The sequence below is a fragment of the Nelumbo nucifera genome, chromosome 2 (genome assembly GCF_055504915.1).
Source record: "Nelumbo nucifera cultivar China Antique chromosome 2, China Antique-T2T, whole genome shotgun sequence".
NCBI classification, from domain to species: Eukaryota; Viridiplantae; Streptophyta; class Magnoliopsida; order Proteales; family Nelumbonaceae; genus Nelumbo; species Nelumbo nucifera.
Window position 1 is genome coordinate 18474301 of NC_142650.1, and position 23927 is coordinate 18498227.

At 36.7% G+C, this 23927-nt stretch overlaps 1 protein-coding gene across 2 annotated transcripts; it reads right to left on the bottom strand.

Moving 5' to 3' along the window:
- Positions 1-9920: 9920 nt before the first annotated feature.
- LOC104595016 (E3 ubiquitin-protein ligase AIRP2-like) lies at positions 9921-12776 on the bottom strand. Of its 2 annotated transcripts, none has more exons than XM_010255560.3 (5): positions 12419-12776; positions 11179-11329; positions 10969-11035; positions 10639-10873; positions 9921-10296 (listed from the first exon to the last, which is right to left on the bottom strand). In XM_010255560.3, the coding sequence occupies exons 1-5, from the start codon at positions 12481-12483 to the stop codon at positions 10086-10088; spliced, it is 729 nt and encodes a 242-aa protein (XP_010253862.1). In that variant the 5' UTR covers positions 12484-12776; the 3' UTR covers positions 9921-10085. The 2 variants fall into 2 exon arrangements, with proteins under 2 accessions (XP_010253862.1, XP_088755233.1); XM_088899107.1 differs by having other exon boundaries at positions 11179-11334; positions 12419-12760.
- Positions 12777-23927: the final 11151 nt, after the last annotated feature.

Below are 23927 nucleotides of genomic sequence, written 5' to 3' on the forward strand. Positions count from 1 at the left end.
TATGATCAATTACATAATATTAGAAATGTGCCCAAATGTTCTTCAACAAAAATTCTCTCTCTCTCTCTCTCTCTCTCTCTCTCTCTCTATATATATATATATATATATATATATATATATATTTGTGATTCTATCATTTTATTTTTTTATATTTAAGGATGCCATCATGGATTGACAAATAAATAAACGAGCTTTGTGTATCAATGAGACTGCCTTATTTTGGTGAGTGGAACTAGGGTAACAAAGAGAAAGTCAAGTTGTAGACATTTATCCTACAATAAACAAGAAGACAAGAAAATGCGACTATCAAAACCTATAAGGGCATTCTTTTCCTAGATTTTGAGAGGAGGAAAGTTGGTCAATGGGAATTTCTATTGACCAAGAATCTCATGTTCTTTTTTCAAATTTATGTGGAGACCGGGGAAACTTTATTTTTTGGGTAAGTGATACCTATCTCCTAGGTGGGTAAATAACTTTTTCACCTTGGGGGAAAGTTGCCGACACTTGAATGGTTCAAAAATATCCATTGCAATAATGGATTTTTATGACTAAAATGGTCATTGCCTCATTTACATAGGAAATAGAAGAACATAGATAAATGCACTTACCCAGGTAAGTCTTTCCTAGGAAACAATTACCTGGATAAGTATACCAAAAAGCAAACAGGCCCAAGTGTCCAGTTCAAATCCTCCCTCTTCGAGATAAATGGGTTTAGTTGCATTTCCCTCCCCTCCCCCCCCCCCCCCCTTTTTCTCTGGATTTCTCTGGATTTACTAAGAAACCGTGCACTTCGCACAAATCTGACAATAAAACTAAGAGGGGATTTAAAAAGGGGTGGAGGGGACTTGTCGGTCCCGCATTTCTCTTTTACATCTCTGAATCTGTCAAAAACCCATGAAGTGTCCCATTCAAATCCCCCATCTTCGCCATTTTACTTCAATTAATAGCGGTTCCAACTTCCAACAATAGCATTGTTTCAGTTTACAAAACTAGTTCAGTACCCAAGGTCTCGAATGAGATCTATATGACGATTTTACAGCAACCCATAACCACCAAATACAGAAACTTGTTATTATGGTCTCTCTCTCTCTCTTGTTGTGTCAGAATTTGGTTCTTTTTTCATTCAATTTTTATTCATCAAGTTGTCTGAAGTTTTGCATCTACCATGGTTGGATTTTCTTTTGTTGTTATTATCATCATTGACAGCTGGGTTGTGATGATATAATTTGAAATTTTGAAGAATAATATAGAGAAAATTTGACCATAAAAGGGTAACCTTGGAATTAAAAAAATATGTAAGTCACGCACTAACGGCAGGGGTGGATTTTGTCAATTGTCAAAAAACTTAGGAATACTTTAAGTAATCTTTTAAATAGTGGGGTAAGTTTTAGTTTAAGTATTTTTACCCTAGTTGAAATTATGTTTTTTTGCCTCCACAATTAAGATAGAACAAATTCAAAAATAAGGGTATTGTTGTTAAGAAAATATCTAGAATTTATACTGCATTCCCACTTTTAAAAGTAAAACTATTCTTCCATACTGATGACAAGTAAATAATTCAACCATTCGGGTCAAATTGGTAAAACCCATGGTGTCATAGTTAAATAATCAAGCTTTTAAAATAGAAATAAATACAAAAACTACAAAAGATAAAGAAATTGTAGAATAATTAGGCACATCTATAATATTTTATATTAATCATATTAAAGAAAACTAAGTGCAATAAACAATAATTGTTTTTAGTAACGATAAAAATGGAATACAAAATTTAAAACTAAGCCAAAAGTGAATTTTTTTCCTATACGATGGCCAGTTAACTAATTCAACCTTTTAGGTCAAATGTGTCAACCCTTTATGTCATAATTAAAGAATAAAAATTTCAAAGATAAAAACACAAAAGATTACAAAAATAAATAAATTTTGTAGAAAATATTTGTGACTATCTTTGATATTTATATTAATCACATTAAAGAAAAATAAGTGTAAAAAAGAAGAATTAATTTGTCATTTGGTGGCAGGTCAGCATTTCAACCTTTTGGATCAAATGTGTAAACTCTTGATATCATAGTTAAACAATAGAAAAGAGAGATGAAAAAACACGAAAAAAAAAGAAAAATATAAAAATATTGTAGAAATCATTTGGGCACATCTTTAGTAACATATATTCATCGCATTTATTAAACAAAAATAAGAGTGATAAATATGAATTATTTTTATACACAGAAATATAAAAATTTGTGAAAAATTTTGAAAACATATTTTACTATCACCATTATCTAAAATTGCCACTTGCAAAGCATGTACAATGAGACTTGGGCAAAGGGCTCCCAAAAGCCAAAAAGAAAAAAGAAAAACAAAAAAATTAAATGAAGATGTTTCAAAGCCTGAAAACTGAAGTCACCCGGGCCAAAGGGCTCCACATATGACATTCTTCAACAAAGCACTGGCCTCTCTTTGCCAGACCAGTCTCAAAACCCATTATTTGTGCTACACTGCTATATGTATTTTTTTCTATTTTGTATTTTTGCTATTCTCTTTAATAAATAAACAAAATAGGTGAGACTGTACTGAAAATCCATATAGAAAAAAGTATATGATTGGGCACTGTTGTGACGTGGACTTGAAAACTATTGATGGGTGACATATCTGTTGGGCTCTTGGGCCCAGCCCAGGTTTGAACCTTAACATCTGCACCCACCCTCGTAATTAAAAGCCCTGTATATAATATAATGAAAAAAAGAAGTAAAAGGGAAAAGAGACCTTCGAATTTATAAAAAGGGAATGCTACTTGGTACTACAGACATGGTACAACAGGTTTCTTATCGAATATGCAGTAAAATTTTGTGATGCAAAGACTGAGACCCATAAGACCATGCGGCCCACATCTCTGAAGTCTGACCCAAAAATCTTTTTCTTTTCATCTTGTCATTTCTTATGAGTTTATTTCTTCTCAAATCAATGCTCAAATTGATCAGTTGGTGTTGGACCGACAACCCACTTTGTGCCTCTCATACATTTAACCGTCCAGTTCAGGCTAGCAAGTAAGCAGAGTACCTTACTGAAGACCTGTAGCTGCAGCCTAGTAGGACCAAAGATGACTTTCCTTTTCTTTTTCTTTGGACCACTTTGGATCTCTTGCAAAAGGCACCTTAGGGTCTGTTTCCTTCTGATGCAATTTCATTATTGTTGACAAGGTGTTAAAAAATCAACCCGGAACCGAAATTATTCTGGCCACTGGTTTCTGGTTTAATGGTTCGACCACTCAAGTCAACAGATTGATGACTAAATTAATGATTTTTGATCAAGGACCGGATTAAGGGCAAAACAAAACCGATTGTCTAGATGATTTTTGAGAAGAACAGTCTGACCATCCGGGTCAACATCAATTCAAAAACACCCATTGCTGGAATATATGTACTAGTGTAAATTCTGGTTTAGTTTTATTTTAGGTTGTACTATGCTTTAGATTTTATTTACATCATTTTGCATTGCGAACAAACAAAAAGTAAAAGGAAAACTTAAAATAAATCATAATATGCATTCAAGTCATTTGTACTTTTATACTTTTGCACCAGTTGAAATGAAACTGTGTTGCAAATAAATTAACCCTTAGGCTGCATTTAGTTGTAGTGCAATTTTATTTGCATTAATACAAATGTATAAGAGTGCAAATGAAAAGAATAAAAATTGTAGTTTAATTTTATTTTGGGTCTTATTTTGTTCTGTTTCAGGTCTTTTTACTTCATTTGTATTGCCATTAAATAAAATAAGGTAAAATTTTAGACAAAAATAAATCAAAATTTACATCCAAATCATTTGCACTAACATAATTTTGCATCAGTGCAAATAAGCCTGCACAGCAATCACTGGCAGCCCTAGGAATTGGAAATTTAGAATCCTCTCCTTTGGTTGGAGATAAACCCGAACGCTGCATTTTTAAGGGTAAATTGATATTAAAGGGGCACTCTCGAATATGATGTCGTATACAGCAAAATAATAATACCTTCTGCTTGTATAAGAATTATTTTTATTTTTAAAAACAATCATACATTTTGACGAATTGTCTCTAAATGTGCAACAGCCAACAGGCTATGGAACCCAACTGGAAGAAGTAAATACATGAGTTGTGGGTACATCGAGTAGCAATATGGATTGCTGACATGTTTATACTCGACTGAGTCATCAAATAGCATATTCAGATTCATTGGTGACACGTAGGCCCCTTTTGCTTTTCAAGAAGTTATTTATCTGGATAGATGTATTTAAAATATCTAGTTAGTTAAATGTTTTTATTCATGTTCTTTTATTTTCTAGGTAAATAAGACAATCGACCAATTTGGACGGTTAAAAATGTTTTTGAGTTAACCTGTCATGCCCAAAATGGGCCGGGCTTAAGCTCACCAACAATGTTCAGGGTCCAAACTAAGGGCCAGGCCTCTGGTCACGATAATCCCATCTTGATATTTCTAGGTTTGGGTTTGAGTCCATATCTGATGGACTCAGATATGACTCCAGATCTCCTGCCCAAGCTCAAGTGCCCATTTGTGAGAGATTTCATATGACTCCAGATCTTCTACCCACAACTAAAGGTGTTAATGGACTGGTTTTGGATTGGACGGACCAACTAGACATATTGAATTGGACCAATCCGGTCCAAAATATTTATTAGATTGGATTGGACTTGGTCCGTCCATAATAAATTTATATTGGATTGGGTTGGATTAAGCTAATATCTGGTCCATTGATATAAGATAAGAATATGTGTCAATGGATCAGGTTTGAGTTGAAACCAATCTAAATCAAAATGAATTTGAACAGATTGGACGGTTTAGACATTGAATTGGACCGGTCCAGATTGGTCTAAAACATTCGTTGGATTGGATTAGATCTGGTCCATTTATAATGGACTTACATTGGACTGGATCGGATTGGACCAAATCCAGTTCAATTGACACCCCTACCCACAACACACTACCTCCATGCATTGGAAACATCTCCCTGTGCACAATACTGTATAGGAGGATGAGATTCTCATATATGACTATGATGTTATGTGGGTAAATATGAGCAGAGTTATTATAGGCAAGAGATCCGGACTCATTTCACATAGCAGTTTCGGGCTTAGTGAGGTGGGCCGTGGGCCTCACCCAGACTTATTTCACATAGCAGTTTCCGGCTCAACATGCCTCAAATCTGCCAACCAATGAGCAGCAGCATTAGCCCCTGTAAAAACTTGAGAATACTGAAAATTTAAACACTAAAACTTCAGCAAATCTCATGACAGGAGTCGATATTGGGCTTGAAATCCTTGAAGCAACATCCATTCATCTTTTCGCGTAATAGAAAATTGGAGATCATCAAAAATAGAAAATAAACCAATCAGATCAGGATGATAAAACTTTTTTTTCTCATAATTTACGAAAAAAAAATTATGCTACCAGAAAGAGATGATACGCAAGGGTCAAAACCTAATTAATTGATTACCACTTGTATGAGACCGGTTGATTGGTTACGAGTTTTCCAAGGTATCATGTATTTCCGGCACTATGGTCCACCTCCATGATTTAATTTAGTACATGTCATATGCAAAGGGCCTACGCTTCAGATGGAACAGTCGTTCTTTTATTTTCCACATAAATCATGATACCTAAACTGTACATAGATGTATCCCTGTCATACCACGTAGCAGTTGAATAACTGATCTACAATCGTGATGGTCCCTGCCATCAATACATTGCTCAAAGTGGGCCTCGTATTTCACTTTGGATTTCTTCTAGCCACAAGAATTCTATCCACGCCTACCCACAATACACTACCCCTTGTGAATTGGGAACATCTCTTCCTGTATAATATTACACAGAGGATAAAATGTTCTTCATATGTGACTGCGAAACGTGGGCAAGGTTCTCGTGAAAAGGAAGGAGATTCGGACTCATAAGATATTCCCCGCGTATGACTGTAATGTTATATGAGTAGGAATTCAGGACTCTTCGTATTTAGGGTGTTCATAAAATATATATTATTTATAATATAATATACTATATATTTTTTAAATATTTATAGTATATATTTATAATATATTATAAATATTAAAAAAACTAAAAAACCGAAGAATAAAACCGATAGAAAATTGAACCAAGGTGATATAAAAACCGAACTATGTGAATCCCTGTTGTACTTGGTGAGGGCTATATCTCCACTCTCAAGGACCCAGTTAGCATTTCTTTGACAAACCGGAAACAACGGGACTTCATATAAATAGAAAATTTTCTTCTTCAGGATTCAGTTCTTATGACATCACAATCCCTTACAGAAGACCAGTTTAATTACTTTTTAGGTGCCTCCATGAATTCCATCTTGGGTTAATTTAAAACAATGTTTGAAAAAACGATCCAGAACTAGAAACCGTTCCACCAGTTTTTGGGTTGATGGTTTAACCGTTTGGTTCGATGGATGGCTCATTTTGACAAAAAAATAATTAAAATAAAAAATGGCCAAAAACAGTGAACAAGTTGAATGGGTCGACGGTTCAACTGCCCTGGTCAGTGTATCGCTGACCAATTCAACAATTTTTAGCTAGGGATTAGGTTTGGGGTAAAATGTAACAGGTTGCCTGAACAGTTTTTAGGCCAAACGATATGACTGTTTGGATCAAAGACAGCTCGAAAACATTGATTTAAATTTTAAACTTTAAAGGATAAATTGCTGAAGCCTCCCTTGAAGTTTCTTATTGTTACTATTGTTGAAACCTCCTCTGAAATTTGACAATTGCAATCATCTCCCCTGAATTTTCTGACACAGATGCAAATAAACCCCCCTCCATACAGTTATTATTGAGTAGGAGAGTTAATAGGACAGTTTGGTTCAGTTAGAGGTTGTTTGAACAACCAAACCAACATGGTCGGGTTGGGCATTGGGGAGTTGGTCACCAAAACCAACTAACTGTATGGGCTGCCCCCGTATGTATGTATGTATGTATGGCTGGGTTGGGTCAGGTCAATTTATAAATGGGCAAATTGAAATTGACCCAACTCGCTTCGAGTTGGGTTAGATTGGTTGGTTTTGATGGTTTTGGTTTGACAAATAGCCCTACTATTGAGGTTGGTTTCCACAATTGATATGAAAGGGGGAATTTGAAAAATAAATCAATTTCGAAAAAGGGACCAGTAGGGTTTGAGGTAGTGATTGATATAGAGAGAAATTTAGAAAATAAACATTTTGGTCAAAATAACTTCATGGGTATTTTGGACAATTTTATGCCTCTTGTTGGAAGATTCTAACAGAGGGGGTCTACTTTCAACTTTGACAAAATGTTACGGAGAGGTGACTGAAATTACTAAACTTCAAGGAAGGTTTCAGTAATGATAAAAAACTTTAGGAGAAGTTTCAGCAATTTACCCTAATTTAAATCCTCTGTCTTCTGGACTACAACTTGGGCCGGGTTAGTCCCTACTCAACCCATAAAAATCGGGACCGGATCTAGTAGGCACATCAAAGTAAGCATGTTGAATGAGCACTTGATAAATATTTTGATAAATATCAACAGTGGGTATTAATCTTTTTCAAGGGTGGGGTGAGGGTATTTTAAGGGACAGGTGTCAAAAAAATTTTCAAAGTGCTCATTGAATGTGCTTTGAAGAAAAAAAAAATTCAAAGTGCTCATTGTCAAATGTAATTATATTTACATTTGTACATGAAGAAAAAAAAAGAAAAGAAAATAGCAATTACAAGTTCAGAGGCAACATTTTTCTAAAGCATAATATAGCTAAAATTGAATTCAAGAACATTAGGCCTGTCCAACCCAGTAAAACATTCTTTTTCCTCTATCCCCCCCCCCCCCCCCCCCATTCTTAATCTGATGAAACAACAGATCATGTATTCAAGTTTATACTCTTTTTTTTTTTAAGAAAAAAAAAAGGTGAATGAATCCTATGTCTATTTTTTTTTGTAATCTCCCAATCATTTTTTTTATTTATTTTTCGCTTTTAGTAATGGTGAGTTCTCATCTGATACTCTTTTGCAATACCAACATTTTAAACCTTGCCAATACGGTCGATACATATCTAAATACAACTTTATATTGAACTTATATGCTTACACTTTTTAGTAAGGATTCGTGATTGGAATTACTCAGTTCAATCAAGCTGTTGAAGGGCCTAAATTTTGGAGCTTCAAAATGGGCTTGGGTCATAAAACTCAGGCCTGATCTAAATTGGGTTGGGCTGAGGTTGAGGCCTTGGGTATGTGTATAGAAATTCTTTCAACTCAAGCCCAAATTATGTTGGGTCAAGCATGGGCTGGACTTGGGTTCGTAAACTCCTGCTTGATCTCGGGTTGAGCCAGGCCCAAGCTCTAGACTAGCATCTTAGAGTTGGGTATGGATTGACCATCAACCCGTGGAAGTTGCTTTGATTTCTCATTGCTGAAACATTGGAAGAAAACGAACGAGAGATTATGCAAGTAGGGCTGTGAATGGGTCGGATTTCCCCATGTCTGATCATTTAATTTAATGAAAAATCCAAACCAGAATTCGATTTAAAATCTAGTCGGATCAAGGGATTTTGGATTGGGTCGAATTTTTTCAGGTTTTCATATTTCGTTCAAATCTGTTTCACAATCTTTACTATTTAGTTCAACTTATACATATCCAGCAAATAAGATATCAAAACTAAATTAATCAAATAAGATTTCAAAATTTAAGCTCCGTTGACAGCCCTAAGCCATGCGAAGAGGACACTGATTTTTGATTGACACTGTTCTTCATTATGCACCGATTATGGGCAAAAAGGAAGCCTTTGTTTTGATGTAAAAATACATCGTTGGCTTGTTGTATTTATACTCTGGAAGGAATATAAATATATAAAACCTTGTATTTTGTATGCATTTGGATTGTACATATTTATATTAACTCCTAAATTAAGCTTAGTTTGGTAAAAATACTAATACAAATATGTATAATGTAAATCATGGTTTTTAAAACCGAATCGGTCAGAGGTCTGGTTACCGGTTCAAACAGTTCTGACAAATAAATAAAAAAATTAAAAATTGAAAAAAATTAAAAAACGATCAAAACCGTTCAAACGGTTAATCGGTCGGTTCAGCGGTTTGATGACCAAAATCAACAGTTTTGAGAAAAAAAACGGTTTTAGAGAAAAACAGAACCGGTCAAGTAACTGATTCCCGGTTTTTCTGGTCTGGTCCGGTTTTAAAAACCATAATGCAAATACATACAAAATATATGATTTTGCACTCTAGATATTTGTATTTGTACTCTCCCTCCAAACAAAGGCTTTATCAAATTAGGATGACACCACTTTTCCTAACTTTCGCTGTTGGAGCCCAACAGCATAGTACCCATAGTTTGATTTTTAATAAAAATAAATTAAAATGTAATTACTAATTTACCCATTCTCATGATAACGTGACATTCCCAGAAACTGTCTCAACAGCCTATGCTGTTGGCCCCCAACAGAAGCTTGCTACAGCCTACAGCCATTGCAGAAATCTCCAACTTGCAGAACTCCCCAGTGGTCTGATTGTCTCACACTAACATTTGGATCGGAGAAGATCGAAAGAAGCGAAGACAGAATTGCAAAAAAGCAAACACAGCCTGACGAGTTGCAGGTTAACCCACCTTCTTAAGAGTTTGTAACTCAAGTTTCCAAAGAAAGTAGCGGACGGGCAAGTATCACTTAGCAGGAGTGCCGAATGAGCATAGACTATAGAATGGATTTCTGCAGATTTTGGTAACATTTTTTCTTCCTTTCTTTCTGTTAGAGAGGAAAAAATAATTACACTACATTTTTAACTTCCAAGTTCCAACAATGTACAGATACTGTTACTCCCGACCCATTAAAAATGTAAGCTGTACCATAGTGGCGCATTCTAGCCTAAGACATACAGAAAAGACAACATCCAAGTTGATCTAGAAAGCAAATCTATTTTATATTATAGAAAGATCCATGAATCAGATTTGATGTTGAAGCCTGTTGAAACAATAGTCAAACAGGATTTACAGTTGGAGAGAGAGAGAGAGTACCAGGCTTCTATATACAGATTCTTTCCAGCAGCTGTAACAGAATCCCTCATCTGATATGAGAATCATAGGGAAGAAACACAGGATCTGGAATGATTAGAGGCAACTTATCTATGTACATGAACAGCCTCTTTAGGTTCTCTCTGGTAATTAAAGGCAGGTCAACAATCTCCCGGCTGTCGGTGTAGATCCAAAGGTCACCAGAGTTCACTCGTTTAAGGTTATCTCTACAGAAAGGGCATGACTGAGATCGTGAACGCCTGATACAACCAAGGAACAGCATATCATGAAATCGTACTCAACATTGAGAACCAAATCTCAAGTGAGAAATTTCTTTCCTTCGCTTTTGAAGGGAATGCAGCAGGAAGAAAGAAGTTCAGTCAACGACCCTCTCCACACAAAGAAAAAAACCAGAAACAGAAGGAAAAGAAAACAACAGGATGAAATCGAATGAAGAAAAAAACCCAAAAAAGAGAATCAACTTAAACATAACTGTAAGTGAATGAGGGACATGGCAGTTGGTATGGTTTTCTTTTACTCAAAGTCAATCAAGAACATTATTAGCATTAAGGAAATGTCACATAAGCAAAGAAGGTGCTTACCAATCACGATAGCATTTAACGCACAACGCATGGTTGCAATTGGGCAAGACCACCTTACTGTTCATCTCCATGCAAATGCCACATTCCTCCTCTCTTTCTATATCAAGTTCAGAAAGTTTTCCCTTGTCCATTTCATCCTTCTTCCTATACTTGGTCTTACAAAGCTCTCTCTGCTTCCGATCCTCCACATCAGTGATTCCTCTTTGAAGTTGCAACAAAGAGGGAAATATAACAGCTGTCCATGGACAAAATCATATAAAAATTGTAAATCTTCTTCTCATAGGAATAAAAGAAGAGAAACAGATTCATCTCTTTCAGAACTCCACTAACCATAAAATTCTCTGATACTAGCTTTCCTTTCATAAACAGACATGGTGGTTTTGCCATCCTCATAAGCCTGCAACAGCAAACAATATCAGCTCCAAGACACTCAAAAACCCAAGACCCAAGTAAAAATAAAATGCAAGTAAAATTCCTGTTAGGTCAATATGAAAGACAGAAGTAAAATCAATCACATAAACAGATTAGAGATGAATGTACCTTGTAAATGAGAATTCTAAGCAATCCAAGGGAACCAGCAAGATGACAGTCAGCCCATTGAACAAGGAACAGAAACAAGTGTGCTACTGAACTATAAGATAATCTCATTTGGAGGCAGGCACCATCATATTCCCTCGAATAATCCGAGGCTCTGGACTCCAAAATGAAATAAATAATTAGTTCTCCAGAAGCCATATGGAAAAGAAAAAAAATGCGAGGAACCACGCACACACCGAGACCAGATAATGCAATTATTGAGTGTTTTTTAACACCCCACTTGGGTAAAATTAACAAATTTCAAGTAGAACAGTTAATGCAATAAATGAAGAACAAAAAGCCAGAGCCAGAAGGAGGTAGTAGCAGGGAATCATAGGAATCGCCAATCATTTCTGAGCGAAAAAAGAAAAGAATCAGCGATCATGAAGGTAAACTTGGAAGCTGGAAAAATCATATTGGGTAAAGAAGAAAGAAAAGTTGGATTTTCTATAAAACGCAAGCGCCACAAAGATCTCTTTTCGTGTTTGTTGTGGAGAGAGAAGGAAAGGGAATTTTTGTAGTAAATAAAAAGGAAATTTCAAGAGAAAGAAAGAAAGGAATTTTAACTACCGAATATGAAGTTGCATTAAGTAGATAAGGAACTTGGGGCACAACACAGAACTCCAATCGGGAAAAAACGACTAGTTTTGATGGAAGCTGAGCAAAGTTTTTCTTTTCTTCTCTTGATTTGGTAAGAAAACCGAGAGAGAGAGAGAGAGAGAGAGAGAAATAAAATTTGAATGATACCCACTAAAATTTCGATAAAATAATTCAGAACACTGAAAAGCAATTGGATTAAATGCCAGTAAGCTAACCATAGAGATCCGATATATCGCCGAGAAGATAACTAAAATTGAAATGAAGCAAAAGTTACAAAATTTAGAACACCAGAAGAAACATCGAAACAGAACCGAGTAGGAATCGCAAAAAGAAAAACGAAGCCCAGTACAATAATATAGTTGTAACGAAATATAAGTAAAAATACCAAATTCATTAAATTTTTGGGGGCAAAGCTCAGCACCCCCTTCCCCCCTTCAAAACCATAATCAGGGGCAAAACACTTGGAAAAACATATATCGTGAGATTAGAGGTGGTGGAGAGGAATATCAAAATACAGACAGCTGAAGCAAAGAGAAAATGATACAATGTTTCAAATAATTGGAAAAGAATATGCAAATTTGGAGAGAGAAAATATGAGAATTACAGAGTATTGGCGTGCTGAATGTCTGCTTCCAGTGATTTTAAGGAATCCTTGAACGACTTTCGCATGGCCGCGTTTCTCTTTGAAACAAAATCCCATCCACCAAGACAGAGACTCTGATAAACCCTAGAGGTCTCTTCCCTCCGACCCTCTCAATAAAACCGGAGAAGCTCAAAAACCCTATATCCTCCGTTCACCTGTTCTTCCTCATAACATGAAAATCCAATTAAATAGAGGCCAATTACAGAGAAAGAAACTCTGAATCCTTCTACCTCTTTCGGGATATTATTTTTGAATATAAAAAAAAGGTTCTACTGTGATTTTTATTTTTTTCTCTGAAACCCAATTTCTCACTGTGTAGAGGTGGGCCGGTAGTTATCATTATCGTCTTATCGATTTGGGAGGTAACAAAATTACCTAATTACCCATGCTTTCCCGGGAAATTTTGAAGATTGGATTCCTAGTCCCTAAATCAAGAAATTTCCGCTTGCTAAACTTTCTCTAGATTACCAAAATGCCCTTCGCCTAGGCATGATGGGTCCCACTTCTGGCTGCACCGGCACATGAGGATTACAACCGTTGGACCTCTTTGATCCATCCAAATGTGAGCAAAAATTGGGTGCTCTAGATTAACCGGCTAGTTAGCCACGTGGCCAAATCCACCTATACCATGTCTTACTACGCAGGGGTATTTTTGACTTATGGCAGTAGGGTGTCAGTTTTTCCTTGTAACCTTAGCAGTCCTGGCATTCATCTATCTTTTTAATGAATGGTATTTTGGTAATTTTAAAACTTCGGGGGTTAAGATGTCGACACTGATTTGTGCCAAACATTTGGTTACAAAAACCGGACTCTCGAAATAGAGAAACCAGGTGCGGTTTTAACTTCCCCCAGGAATATTGGCGACACTTGATACAACCAGCTCTTTCGGCGTTGTAAAGACATAAATCGCCCTTGCTTTTTAGAAATTTACATTTATATCCCTGTCCAGTGTCCACCGTCACCAGAAATTATCTGCTACATTGAATACTGACGTACGACCGGTAGTCCCACATGATCGCCCTACATGGCCCCACTCCCACCCCGAGATATTTTTCTCTTCGTCGACACAAAACAATAATGCGGCCTCGGATGTCTAAGCCGATCCCCACGTAATAGACTCCGGTCTGGTCGGTTTAATTTAAACTTATTTATCCATTTAAAGAGAAATAAATAAACAGGATAGTTAAGATATTCTATAGTATATATATAAAAAATTGGGTGATGTATTCTAAATCACATTATCACACCCATACAGGTGCTATGTAGGGTGTGGTCTAACAGCCTTGACATTCATTTACCGCAACTTGATTTTATGCATCAACTCGCAGTTCAGGGCTTATGACACTTTGACCTTACCTCTTCCACCTCACCCCTGGCCGTCTATGTCTATTTGCGTCGAGAACGTCAAAGACCTTTAGTGCTCTGTACTACGCTTTGCGGAAGCTTTACGATCCTATTTGGTTTTCGGTTCCCCCCCCCCAATTTTGGGGTGGACTCACCATCTAGCCTGTTAGCTAGACATCCCACTTGCATCGTCTTCGCTATCAACTTATCAGTGACCAATTGCTTGTGGCATGACCTACCCAAGAGAAACAAGAGAGATGACCCCAACAATCCAAACTTCCTCGCTTCATTCCCCAAAATTTCTGATGCCATCGAAAAGTATCTCAAGTCTCTGGGACAGCTCAGATGTATTCTATAGGGAGGAAATGATGTCAGAGGGCCCGGAGTGATATCATGGGCTTCTAATTCCGATGATCAAGTTAGTAAACCGAGTTATCTAGAGGGTGGTTGAAAATTCAATGAGTAATAAAGTATGAATTGAACGCTAAGCTGTCCCTTATATAGGATTCGAGATATTTGTCAAAATGTGTACGTGTTGGACTGATGTAGGACACCTGTCGTACCTTGAGACACCTGGGGCTTGCTTTGCCTTGATGGAGCTTGGGTAGGACACCTGGGGCTCTGTCAAGACACCTGTTACTCGAGCTCGGACCGGACATTTATGGCCTAATTCAGGCTAGCTGATATCCAGTTGAGACACCTAGAACTTGGCCCGGGCATTTAGAGCCTGATGAAGGCTACATGTTTAGCCACCTATAGCATTGGCCACCTGGTGCATAGCTATGACATGCTATGGTGATCTGTCCTCCATGTCTTCAATGTATGAAGTGGGCCTGAGACCAACTACCTGGCAAGTTTACCTTACATGTTGATAATCTTATTGCATGTGCCACCAGGTGGTCACTTGATGGACAAGTGTTAGAGTATGGAATTCTCTTGGAACAAAGCTCGTCTTGCTAATAAGGAAGGAGCTCTAATGGGTGGGAGCTCGTCTCGACAAGGAGGTCTCCTCCTCAGAGGTTAATAAAACCTATACGTATGAGTTGGTTGAGAAGCCCGAGGTGGTCTTATATGTCGTCGAGGTGACTCTTATCCTTTGAGACGACGACAAGATAGCGTTCTCCGAGTTGAAAGCAAGGCTGTCAGTTCACCCAAACATGCCACGTGCTTGGTAGTTCGGAGGTTAGATTTACCCTTATCAGTTCCAAACTCCCTAACATACCCCTAGTGGCAACTTTCCCCATCTATCATAGCTATGTTCAGAGCGACCCAAATTCAGGATTCATAAGAGATGGCTTTTGATATTGCGCGATCTGACTACTCCCAGCTGGAGGGTGATCTGGCTTCCAATCGAGCAGCGAGTTGGATCAATCTGCAAGACGATGGATCAGAGAATCCGGGGTGGCTAACCCGGCAAAGTCACTCTGATGCTTAAGTTAGTATCTGCGAGCTGAATGCTTTGGGAACTGGAGAGCTTGAGAGCTAGAGAGTAGAGTAATCACGCGTACTTGGGCCTTGGAGGAGTTGTTGCTCTTATATAGTTGAGGTACCGTGGGTTTCGCGAAACGGTTCCAGGATCTTCGGCCTGAGCGGATGAGATCCGTTTCCATTTTAGTCGAGTGAGTAACGTATCAGTCAATGAAGTCTATCGTTTCCACCCGATCCAGGCTGGGAGAGGATAAGCTTTCCGTTACGTAGCGTGATCCTGTGAGGTTCGAAGTCTGCTGTAGAAACTTCTGAAGTCGTTACGTGGCGATTCAGGTTATTAGCCCCAAACTGATACTTTGGTTCTTTAGTTCCGAACTGGATTAAATGCCGAGGTGCCTCAACGCCGAGGTGAGTTTTGGGTCGAGGTGGCTGAATACTCGAGCTCAAACGTCACGAACTAGGCTTGCTAAGCTGAGCTGTCATCCCTTAGTAAGGTCGCATCCACGTATCCCCTTCTCGCTAGGTCGGGCCAAATCACCCTTCAAGCTAACTTGGCCAGTTGGGGAATCGTTTTCAATTCGTTCAACGATTTAGAGGGCATCTACTTGAATCACATCAGAGAGGAGTTAAGCCACCATTGGATTTGGGCAGTGGGGCCTCTACTCCCTCCTGATGACAATCCATCGACCGAAAGGGGTGGATCCATCTCTGTTACAGCTGGCAACATGATGACTTGGCAGGATAGATGTAAGGATCATATTGTGGTTTATATGTGCTTTGGGAGTCGATTCATGTTGAGTAATGAGCACATGGAGGCATTGGCCGTTGTGTTGGAGGTAAGTGGCTGTCAATTCGTGTGGTGCATCAAGGAGGCCACTGGCAACAACACGACATCTATGGGGGCAGCTTCTGGTGTGGAGGAGGTGAGATCTGGTGCTATTGGTGTAAGTCGAGGAGGGGACAACGATGACAACAATGACATCTCTCTTGAACAATTGTAACTCGATAAAATGAATGTCATTGATACATTTTAAGTTTTCAATCACCCTTGAATGGTGAGTTAGAGGGAAAATGGTCTTTTTAAGTTTTCAATTTTCTTGTTTTTTTTTGCTTTTTTAGTGTTTTGTTATAATTTTTAATGTTTTTTATAATTTCTGTTTCTTTTACATTTTTCTATTTTCTACAATCTACAAATTTTCCTGTTTTTTTTGTTATTTATTTGCAATTTCTGTGTTTTTCTATAATTTTTTGTGTTTTTCTACAACTTTTATTTTCTGATCTTGTTTTTCATTTCTATAATTTGAAAATAATTTTTTATTTTGTTTTCAATTTTTATAATTTTTTATAATTTTTTATATTTTTGTAATTTCTATGTTTTTATGTATTTTATATTTGAAAATAGTTTTTTGAACTTTTTTCTTTTTTCATGTCTAAATATTAAAATGGTAATATATTAACACCCGTTAATTTATTTTGTAAATATTTTATTGTTTTCTATAAAGATTAAAATAATAATATATTAACAACTATTAATCTATTTACTTTAGCGTCAAATCAGTGAAACGGTGAATTTTAGACATTTTAAAAAGTTAGTAGTGAGTTTTACACAATTCCCTTTCTTGTCATTTGAATTGCTTTACTTTTACAATGACAAGTAGGTTGACGTGCATCTGCACGTTGACTCAGAGAGAGAGAAAGATTATAAGGACCGATAGATAAAATTGACTAGAAAGAGACATTTTTTAAAGAAGATAAAATGGATAAGATACAAAATATGGCAGAAAGAAATAGTGCTTAAATTGGACGATAAGAACTTGTTTGTTGCGGAATGTATATTGGAATTTGGGGACTCAGAATAATGTTCATTGAACATTCAAGAACAAATAACAAGATGCATAGATAAGATAAAAGGGGTGTTGGTTGTACTCACAACATAAATTCTCCATTCTCATCAGCCTCTTAATTAATAACAAAATCCCAAACATGTCACATGCATGGAGCTCAGGCCTTAGGCCCCACAACTCTCTCACTCTCTTGAAATATTTTATGTTTGAACCTAACCTTTTCTTATTACCATTGATTTACGGCTGTTGAGAAATATCATAATCATGTAGGTGGCTAAATAATAGTGATGATTTGCAATCTATCAATTCCTTACTCGAGAATAATTTGGATGTCTAGCTAGTGAGTTTCTTGTTGGAAAGTGGTTTGGATGCTGAATTGGTAATTCGTCGGATTGACCTTTTGAGGTTGGAAATGAAACTTTTATATAGGTATTGTTTGGCGTGAGCTTCATGCATCGCGTTCAAGATCTCCTAGTTGGCTGGTCCAAAGTCCTCTGAAATATTCAATGCAGGAGCTGACTTCCGGAAGACCTGGGAGTGATCGGATGCACATAAGGAGGAGGTCGGTGAGCACGCCTCGCGGGTTGCCACCTGGCGTCGAGGTCCCTTGGACCGATAACAACGATGTACCACAGGTCAGTCCTAGACAAGGTGCTCCTAGCCGCCCTGCCAAGGTGTCTGAGTTGTGTATGAGGTCGTTAACTGGGTCTCCATCAGGTCGGCGGAGGTAGGTCACCTATTGGGTCTCCAGTAGATCAACAGCTGAGTTTCCATCATTTTGGCTAAGGCAAAGCATCGCCCTTGTGGTGCCGGGGTGTCGTCCAATTCTTCTAAGATGCCATGTGTCATGATGTCAATAGAGGGCCAAATCTTCCCTCATCAAATAGCATTCAAAGTCAAACAAATGGTGGAACAAGATTTGCTTGGGAAAAAAATTATTTGTTTATATTTATTTTTTTATATGAAATTGAGCCCGATTGGGCACCTTCTAAAGTACCCTCCCTATAAGGTTCAAAATGCACTTCAAGCACTCTCAAGACATACAAAACAAAAGTTAAAAACTTAAGAATAAAAGAGAAGGGTTAAAAAAAATCAAAGCATTTTAATTCAGAAACAAACAAATCATTGTACCAGACAAAAATCTAGAGCTGTCAATGGGTGGGGTTTATCCGATAGAACCAAACCAATTATAGTGATTCTAGTTTCGAGTTTTGTATCCCTAGATTGGGACTAGTTTTTGCTGTTCTAAAGCAATTAAGACTCAAGCCGGTTATATAATTAGTAATTAGTTAAAATTCACTTGTTTTATCAACATATAAACAATTTACTATTTACTGTGATTTTTACTAAGGTTACATTATAAAAAAGGGTTCGATTATAATATAGAAAAAATATGATATCTGAAAATTTTTTGACCAATCGGTTGGAATCATAAACCTGATAGCCAATCAGGTGTTATTTATCAAAATTCATGGATGAGTTTTGATTGATCAAAACTCATTTTATATGTAATTATATATGTTCCAAATTGTTATTTTATATGTAATTATAAGTACTTGTCTTACTTTTGATGCCGATGATAAAAACCCAATAACATCTCCATCAGAGTAACTGAGTAAAAAACAATAACATCTCTCTCTCTGTAAAGAAACATTCATGAGGGTAGTTGAACAACCACTTAAGCAAACCCTCTCTATTGCGCCATACATGGACCCATCAGCCCATCATGGTTGGTCCACATATTGTTCGATAAAAAGCAATAAAATTCACAATAATTAAATCATATATTACACATTAAATTTTTTATTTGCACCGCTCAATTTGAAAAGAATACAAATACAAGTAGCTCAATGACTTTTGATAAGGAAGTGGTTAGATTGATATTACTAAATAGAAACGTGAATTTATATTCCCTTATATTTAAACTTTTTTTAAAGGATTAAAAAATCATAATAAAAATTAGAGGCATTGAGTCAAAGAGGGTGGAGAGGAGCCGTGACATGAATGACTCTATAATATGTTGCTGATGTTGATTGGTACATGTGTGACACCTCAATTTGACTCCTTCCTTACGACAAAATAGGGTATCTGTCCAATCCTTCATTCAAAAACTTCAAAATTTCATTCACCGGAGAAAGTTCATCTTCAAACTTCTGAAAGCCGATTTAGGCCAGCTTTCAGCCTCTGGGCTCAGATTATTGGACCAGTGACCGACGGCCCAAATGGGTGGACATGAGATGAGAGATGGGCCTCCTAACATTAAGCTCCTGCTTGGGAGGGGTTAAGCTTTGGTTTAGTTTAGTTGCTTTAGCCAAAGCCAAGCTGTTTTAAAGAAGTCACTAAACTAATTATAAGCTTCAAGAGAATCCATGCAAGTGGCTGTAAAATAATCAATTTAGACTCTCCCGATCTTCCATGTTTATAGGGTTTCTGAATGAGTTCCACGGTTCCACCCTGAAAAGCCGAAAATGGCAAATATGAAAATCCTCTAAATTGAGCACCATGAAACATGGTTTTTGAACCGCCGTTGATTCGGATAGTTGGGTCATTCAGCTCGGAAACTGTTCAGACAATCAGTTCTGTTTTACCTTAAATCCAGTTTTTGGTCAAAAACCGTTAAAAAAATCAACAATCTATTGATCCGGATGGTCAAACTATTAATCCATCGACCCGTTCAACGTTTTTGGCCATTTTTTATTTTTTTAATTTTTTTGTCAGAACGGGTCATCCATTCGAACTAAATAGTCAGACCATTAACCCGAAAACCGGTGGTTAAAATGATTCCATTTTCGGGTCATTTTTTAAAATATATAAAATTATTATAGGATGAAGAGGTCTTTATTTTATTATTTCAAAGACCCCGAAATTTATTCCATGTGGATGGATAGTCACTTAAATTCTATTAACCATTATAAAGGGAAGGACCTAACAAAAAAATGGAAGAAAAGATAAATCAATACAAGGGAGGACGTAGGCCGTCTTGCCCTAAAACCCAACAAAGAAACACACCTCATCCCCACAATCAAAAAAAAAAAAAAAGACCGTTAACCAATACAAAGATGCCTAATTCAGAGCAAGTAAAAAGATAAAAATAAGAAACCGCAAGACTCGTGACAGCACTTATTTATAAGGGCTTTTCTTAAAAAGAATATCAATTAGACATTGATTATCACTTTCAATTTCCACATCTACGATGCTATATGCAATAAGATAAGCAGTGCTGGGGCAAGTTCGTCTTGGCAAAAGATTCAGATATTTTCTTTAGTACTATTTTAAACTGAGTTCATGATGGTTGTAGTCTTGTAGAGTATTTTGAACGGATAAGGTGTTGCCAATAATGACTCCCCCATTCATTGAATTCCAGAATGCTGTATTTGTCTTCTCCCCATTATTTTAGTTTATTTTTTCATAGGATATTTTGTTCTCTTCTGGTTTATCTTTCATTCAATATATTATAATAAGAAATGCTTTAAGGTTGTAATAGACTCATATTTTTGGTAGATGTTTTTTTGCTTCAACGATTTCCGCTCCCACTTATTAAAAAAAAAAAACATGGGAGGTTTTCGAGATTGTCACATCTCGAAAAAAAAAATTCTTTAACTGTATTTTCGCTTTGAGAAGAAAAAACAACTCAATAAATTGTGCTTTTGATACAATCAAAATGATTTTTTAAAGGGAAATAAATGTTGATAAATATATATTACATGTTTTATAAATGATGAGGAGATAACACATATTTGGGTTTTAGTTTTAGAGACAAAAAACAAAACAAAAAAAAACAAAATTATAATCAACAACATGTCTTAGTTTTAAGAAAGAATTTGTTTACAAACCAGATTATCTTAATTTGCTTTTGGAACTCTCAACAAGTTAGAAAACAATTAGTAAATTGAAGAAACGCTCCGAAAGCAACACAGAATATTTTTTAGGTGTAAGAGATCAGTTTTATTAGCTGGTTCTGATTCAATAGCTCCTCTCTCTTGATTCTCTGAATACAACGTGTCAAACTTTCTTTTCCTTTGACATTTTAGTACCAAGATTTGATAATTAAGTAGTGCAAAGAATTTTTATATTTTTAAAGGAATATTATCTAAAATTCATCATTGACTTTTTTTTTGCACTTTTCTTAAATTTATTATGACTTTTCAAAACTTCCAAAGAGCCCTATGTCAGATTTATTCTCCAAAATCTACCTTTTTTTTAAGATTAAAACACCGTTATTTATCATTAATAGAAATTGTCAGTTGAGTATTTTATATGACCAAACTATCTCCAAATCAAAATTCTAAATATCATTAATAGAAATCGACCTATATCGGTGCTTTTTTTATATTATATTTATTTTTTAAATCGATTCAGAGGGGTCGTTTTGTTAGACAGTGTATGCCCTTAATTCCAATCAGAATGATGTACATTATGATATTTAATGCAAATGAATAAAATGCATATTTTATTCATGTTATTATGGTGTATTTCTGTGTAAAATACTTAAATTGGATACGTATGAGACTCGTTTTAGTTTAGAATCTTCACAACCGTTGGATAGATCTGGGGAGATTTATCTTTCCAAAGTTGACACTGATGTGCCGCCAAGTTGGTTGGGGTGGCTTGTCTCAGCTGCCAGGGTGAGACCTAAGGTACATGCAGTGTGGGTTTTCTTGAAACCCTAAATTGGACCAAAATTCTAGTATTGCTCTAGACCTTGGAGATAAATGGGCAAAACTAGAATGTTATACCTGACCCCTACACTCGATTATGATACTACACTAGGTGTAGGATTGGACAGTCATTGATATGCCAATGAGTGAGATCCTTAGAGGGACTCAAAACCTGGGTATGTTGGGACAGTCCGAGAACTCATCTGAGTAGGTGATCATAGTGACAGGATCAGCCCCTTTGTCGGACAAAGTGAATGATCGGGGATGCACTCTCTCTGATGGAAACCTAAACTACCGGCAGTATATTTCAATTGTTGAAATTTGTTTTGCAAAATATATTTATATAGACACACACACACACACACATATATGTTATGGTTTCAAAATGTTTGCAAAATGTTTTAATTCCTGGGATCCATGTAATTAGAGAGTGTAGCACTGTTCCTTGTAGCCGAAGAGAGGTCATCTCTTGTCGGGCAGTGTTTTATCATTATGGGCTGAGAGGTTAAGTGTAAGACCATTGAGGGTAATACCTGATGGGCTAATCTTGCATCTACCCACAGTCCTTGGGTTTTTATAAAGTGGCTTGACCCAAAGACCATTTAGTGTAAATGTTGGGCCCCTTAAGAGCCCATGGTGATGGACTCAGGGGTTCATTGTCTCCTACAGTGAATTCGGCTAGGCCTTGTGACAGAGGCTGGGCTGAACACATGTGACTGGTGTGTAGATCAATGTTTGGGTCCCACGCCATACAAGAATAGCCAATTGGGCAGCAAATTAAGAGGTTAAGTGAGCACATAGACTTAATGGGCCTAAAGCCCAATTCGAACTAGCTTAATAAGATTAATTAAATGGGGGCGGTTATAGGATTTGGATCAGCATATAGGATAAGGGATATCCCTATCCACTTAAAGATTCCAAATTCAAATAAAGATTTGGATCAGGAAACTCCTAATTTGATTAGGAAGGTTGATCTTTATCTACATATAAGATAAAGGATTATCCTTATCTCTTAAAGAGAGTTCAGATCCAAATAAAATATTTGGATTAGGAAACTCCTAATGAGATTACAGAGAGAAACAACACAGTTTGACTGCACTTGTCTTTTGTTCTTATTCTTTCCTGCTCTTGTTGCCCTACCCAGTTCGACCTCCACCACTGGGAGTGATCAAGAACGGTTCTTGATATTGCCTTTTGCTAGAAGAGGCAATTTGAAATCTTGCTCACCAGCCCTCCATCATATTCTTGTTGAAGAATTCGGTTCTTACTGAAGAACCGTCCTGTTGATTCTGCTTCACCTCACACCGTGTCATCTTCAGTGAAAGCAGTCTTTGGTCTCATCCTTGGGCGTGAACACCTTCATTGGGGGTTTACTATTACTATGTATCAGGTATATCCCTCTACTCCTTTCTGGTTTCAGATCTGATTTGGTTTTGTTTCAAGATTGATCATTGAAAATGCAGTTTTCTAAAATAGGGAATGTGATTCCCACATGAGAGAGAGAGAGAGAGAGATAAATTTTTGAAATTTCGCCCAACCTTCCCACAGGGTTCGGCCATCCATATGATGGATTTCTCATCCCTTCACGTTTAAGTCTCGATTACCTTCTGAACCATGGCTTAACCCAATACACCCCCTGTAGGAGCATATCGGGATCACCTCAATATGATACTGACAGATACGGGCCAATATGTGACAAAAATTTGATGCTTGCACCCAATGGCCAATTAAACTTATTAAATATTTTTCATGACAAAATTACCTTGACACAAGCTCGGGCCCACACCATGCCTACAACAGTCAAAGGTAACTTTGTCAACAAAATATTTGATAAAGTTGACTGATCATTCAAAAATAATTTGGCCATGCAAAATGCTTAAATGATCATGTGAACAATTTCTATTAATGATTTTAACGGAATGTGAATTTTAGATAATTAAACTCAATGTCAAGGGACTCTGGAAGTTAAAGAAGTTTTGAAAAAAAAAATCATAGTGACTTTTAGATAATATCCCATTTTTTACATATCTATATGTCTAATTTATGCCCACTTGGTTTATTCTAATATACATTGGCTTTACTACAATGGTGAGCGCCGTGTAATCTCCATTCTAGACAACTTGTCTCTTCTTTCATTAAAGCATCAAAATAGTGTTAGAAAGAAGCTTTCTAAGATAAAATGAGATCTTTGCTTAA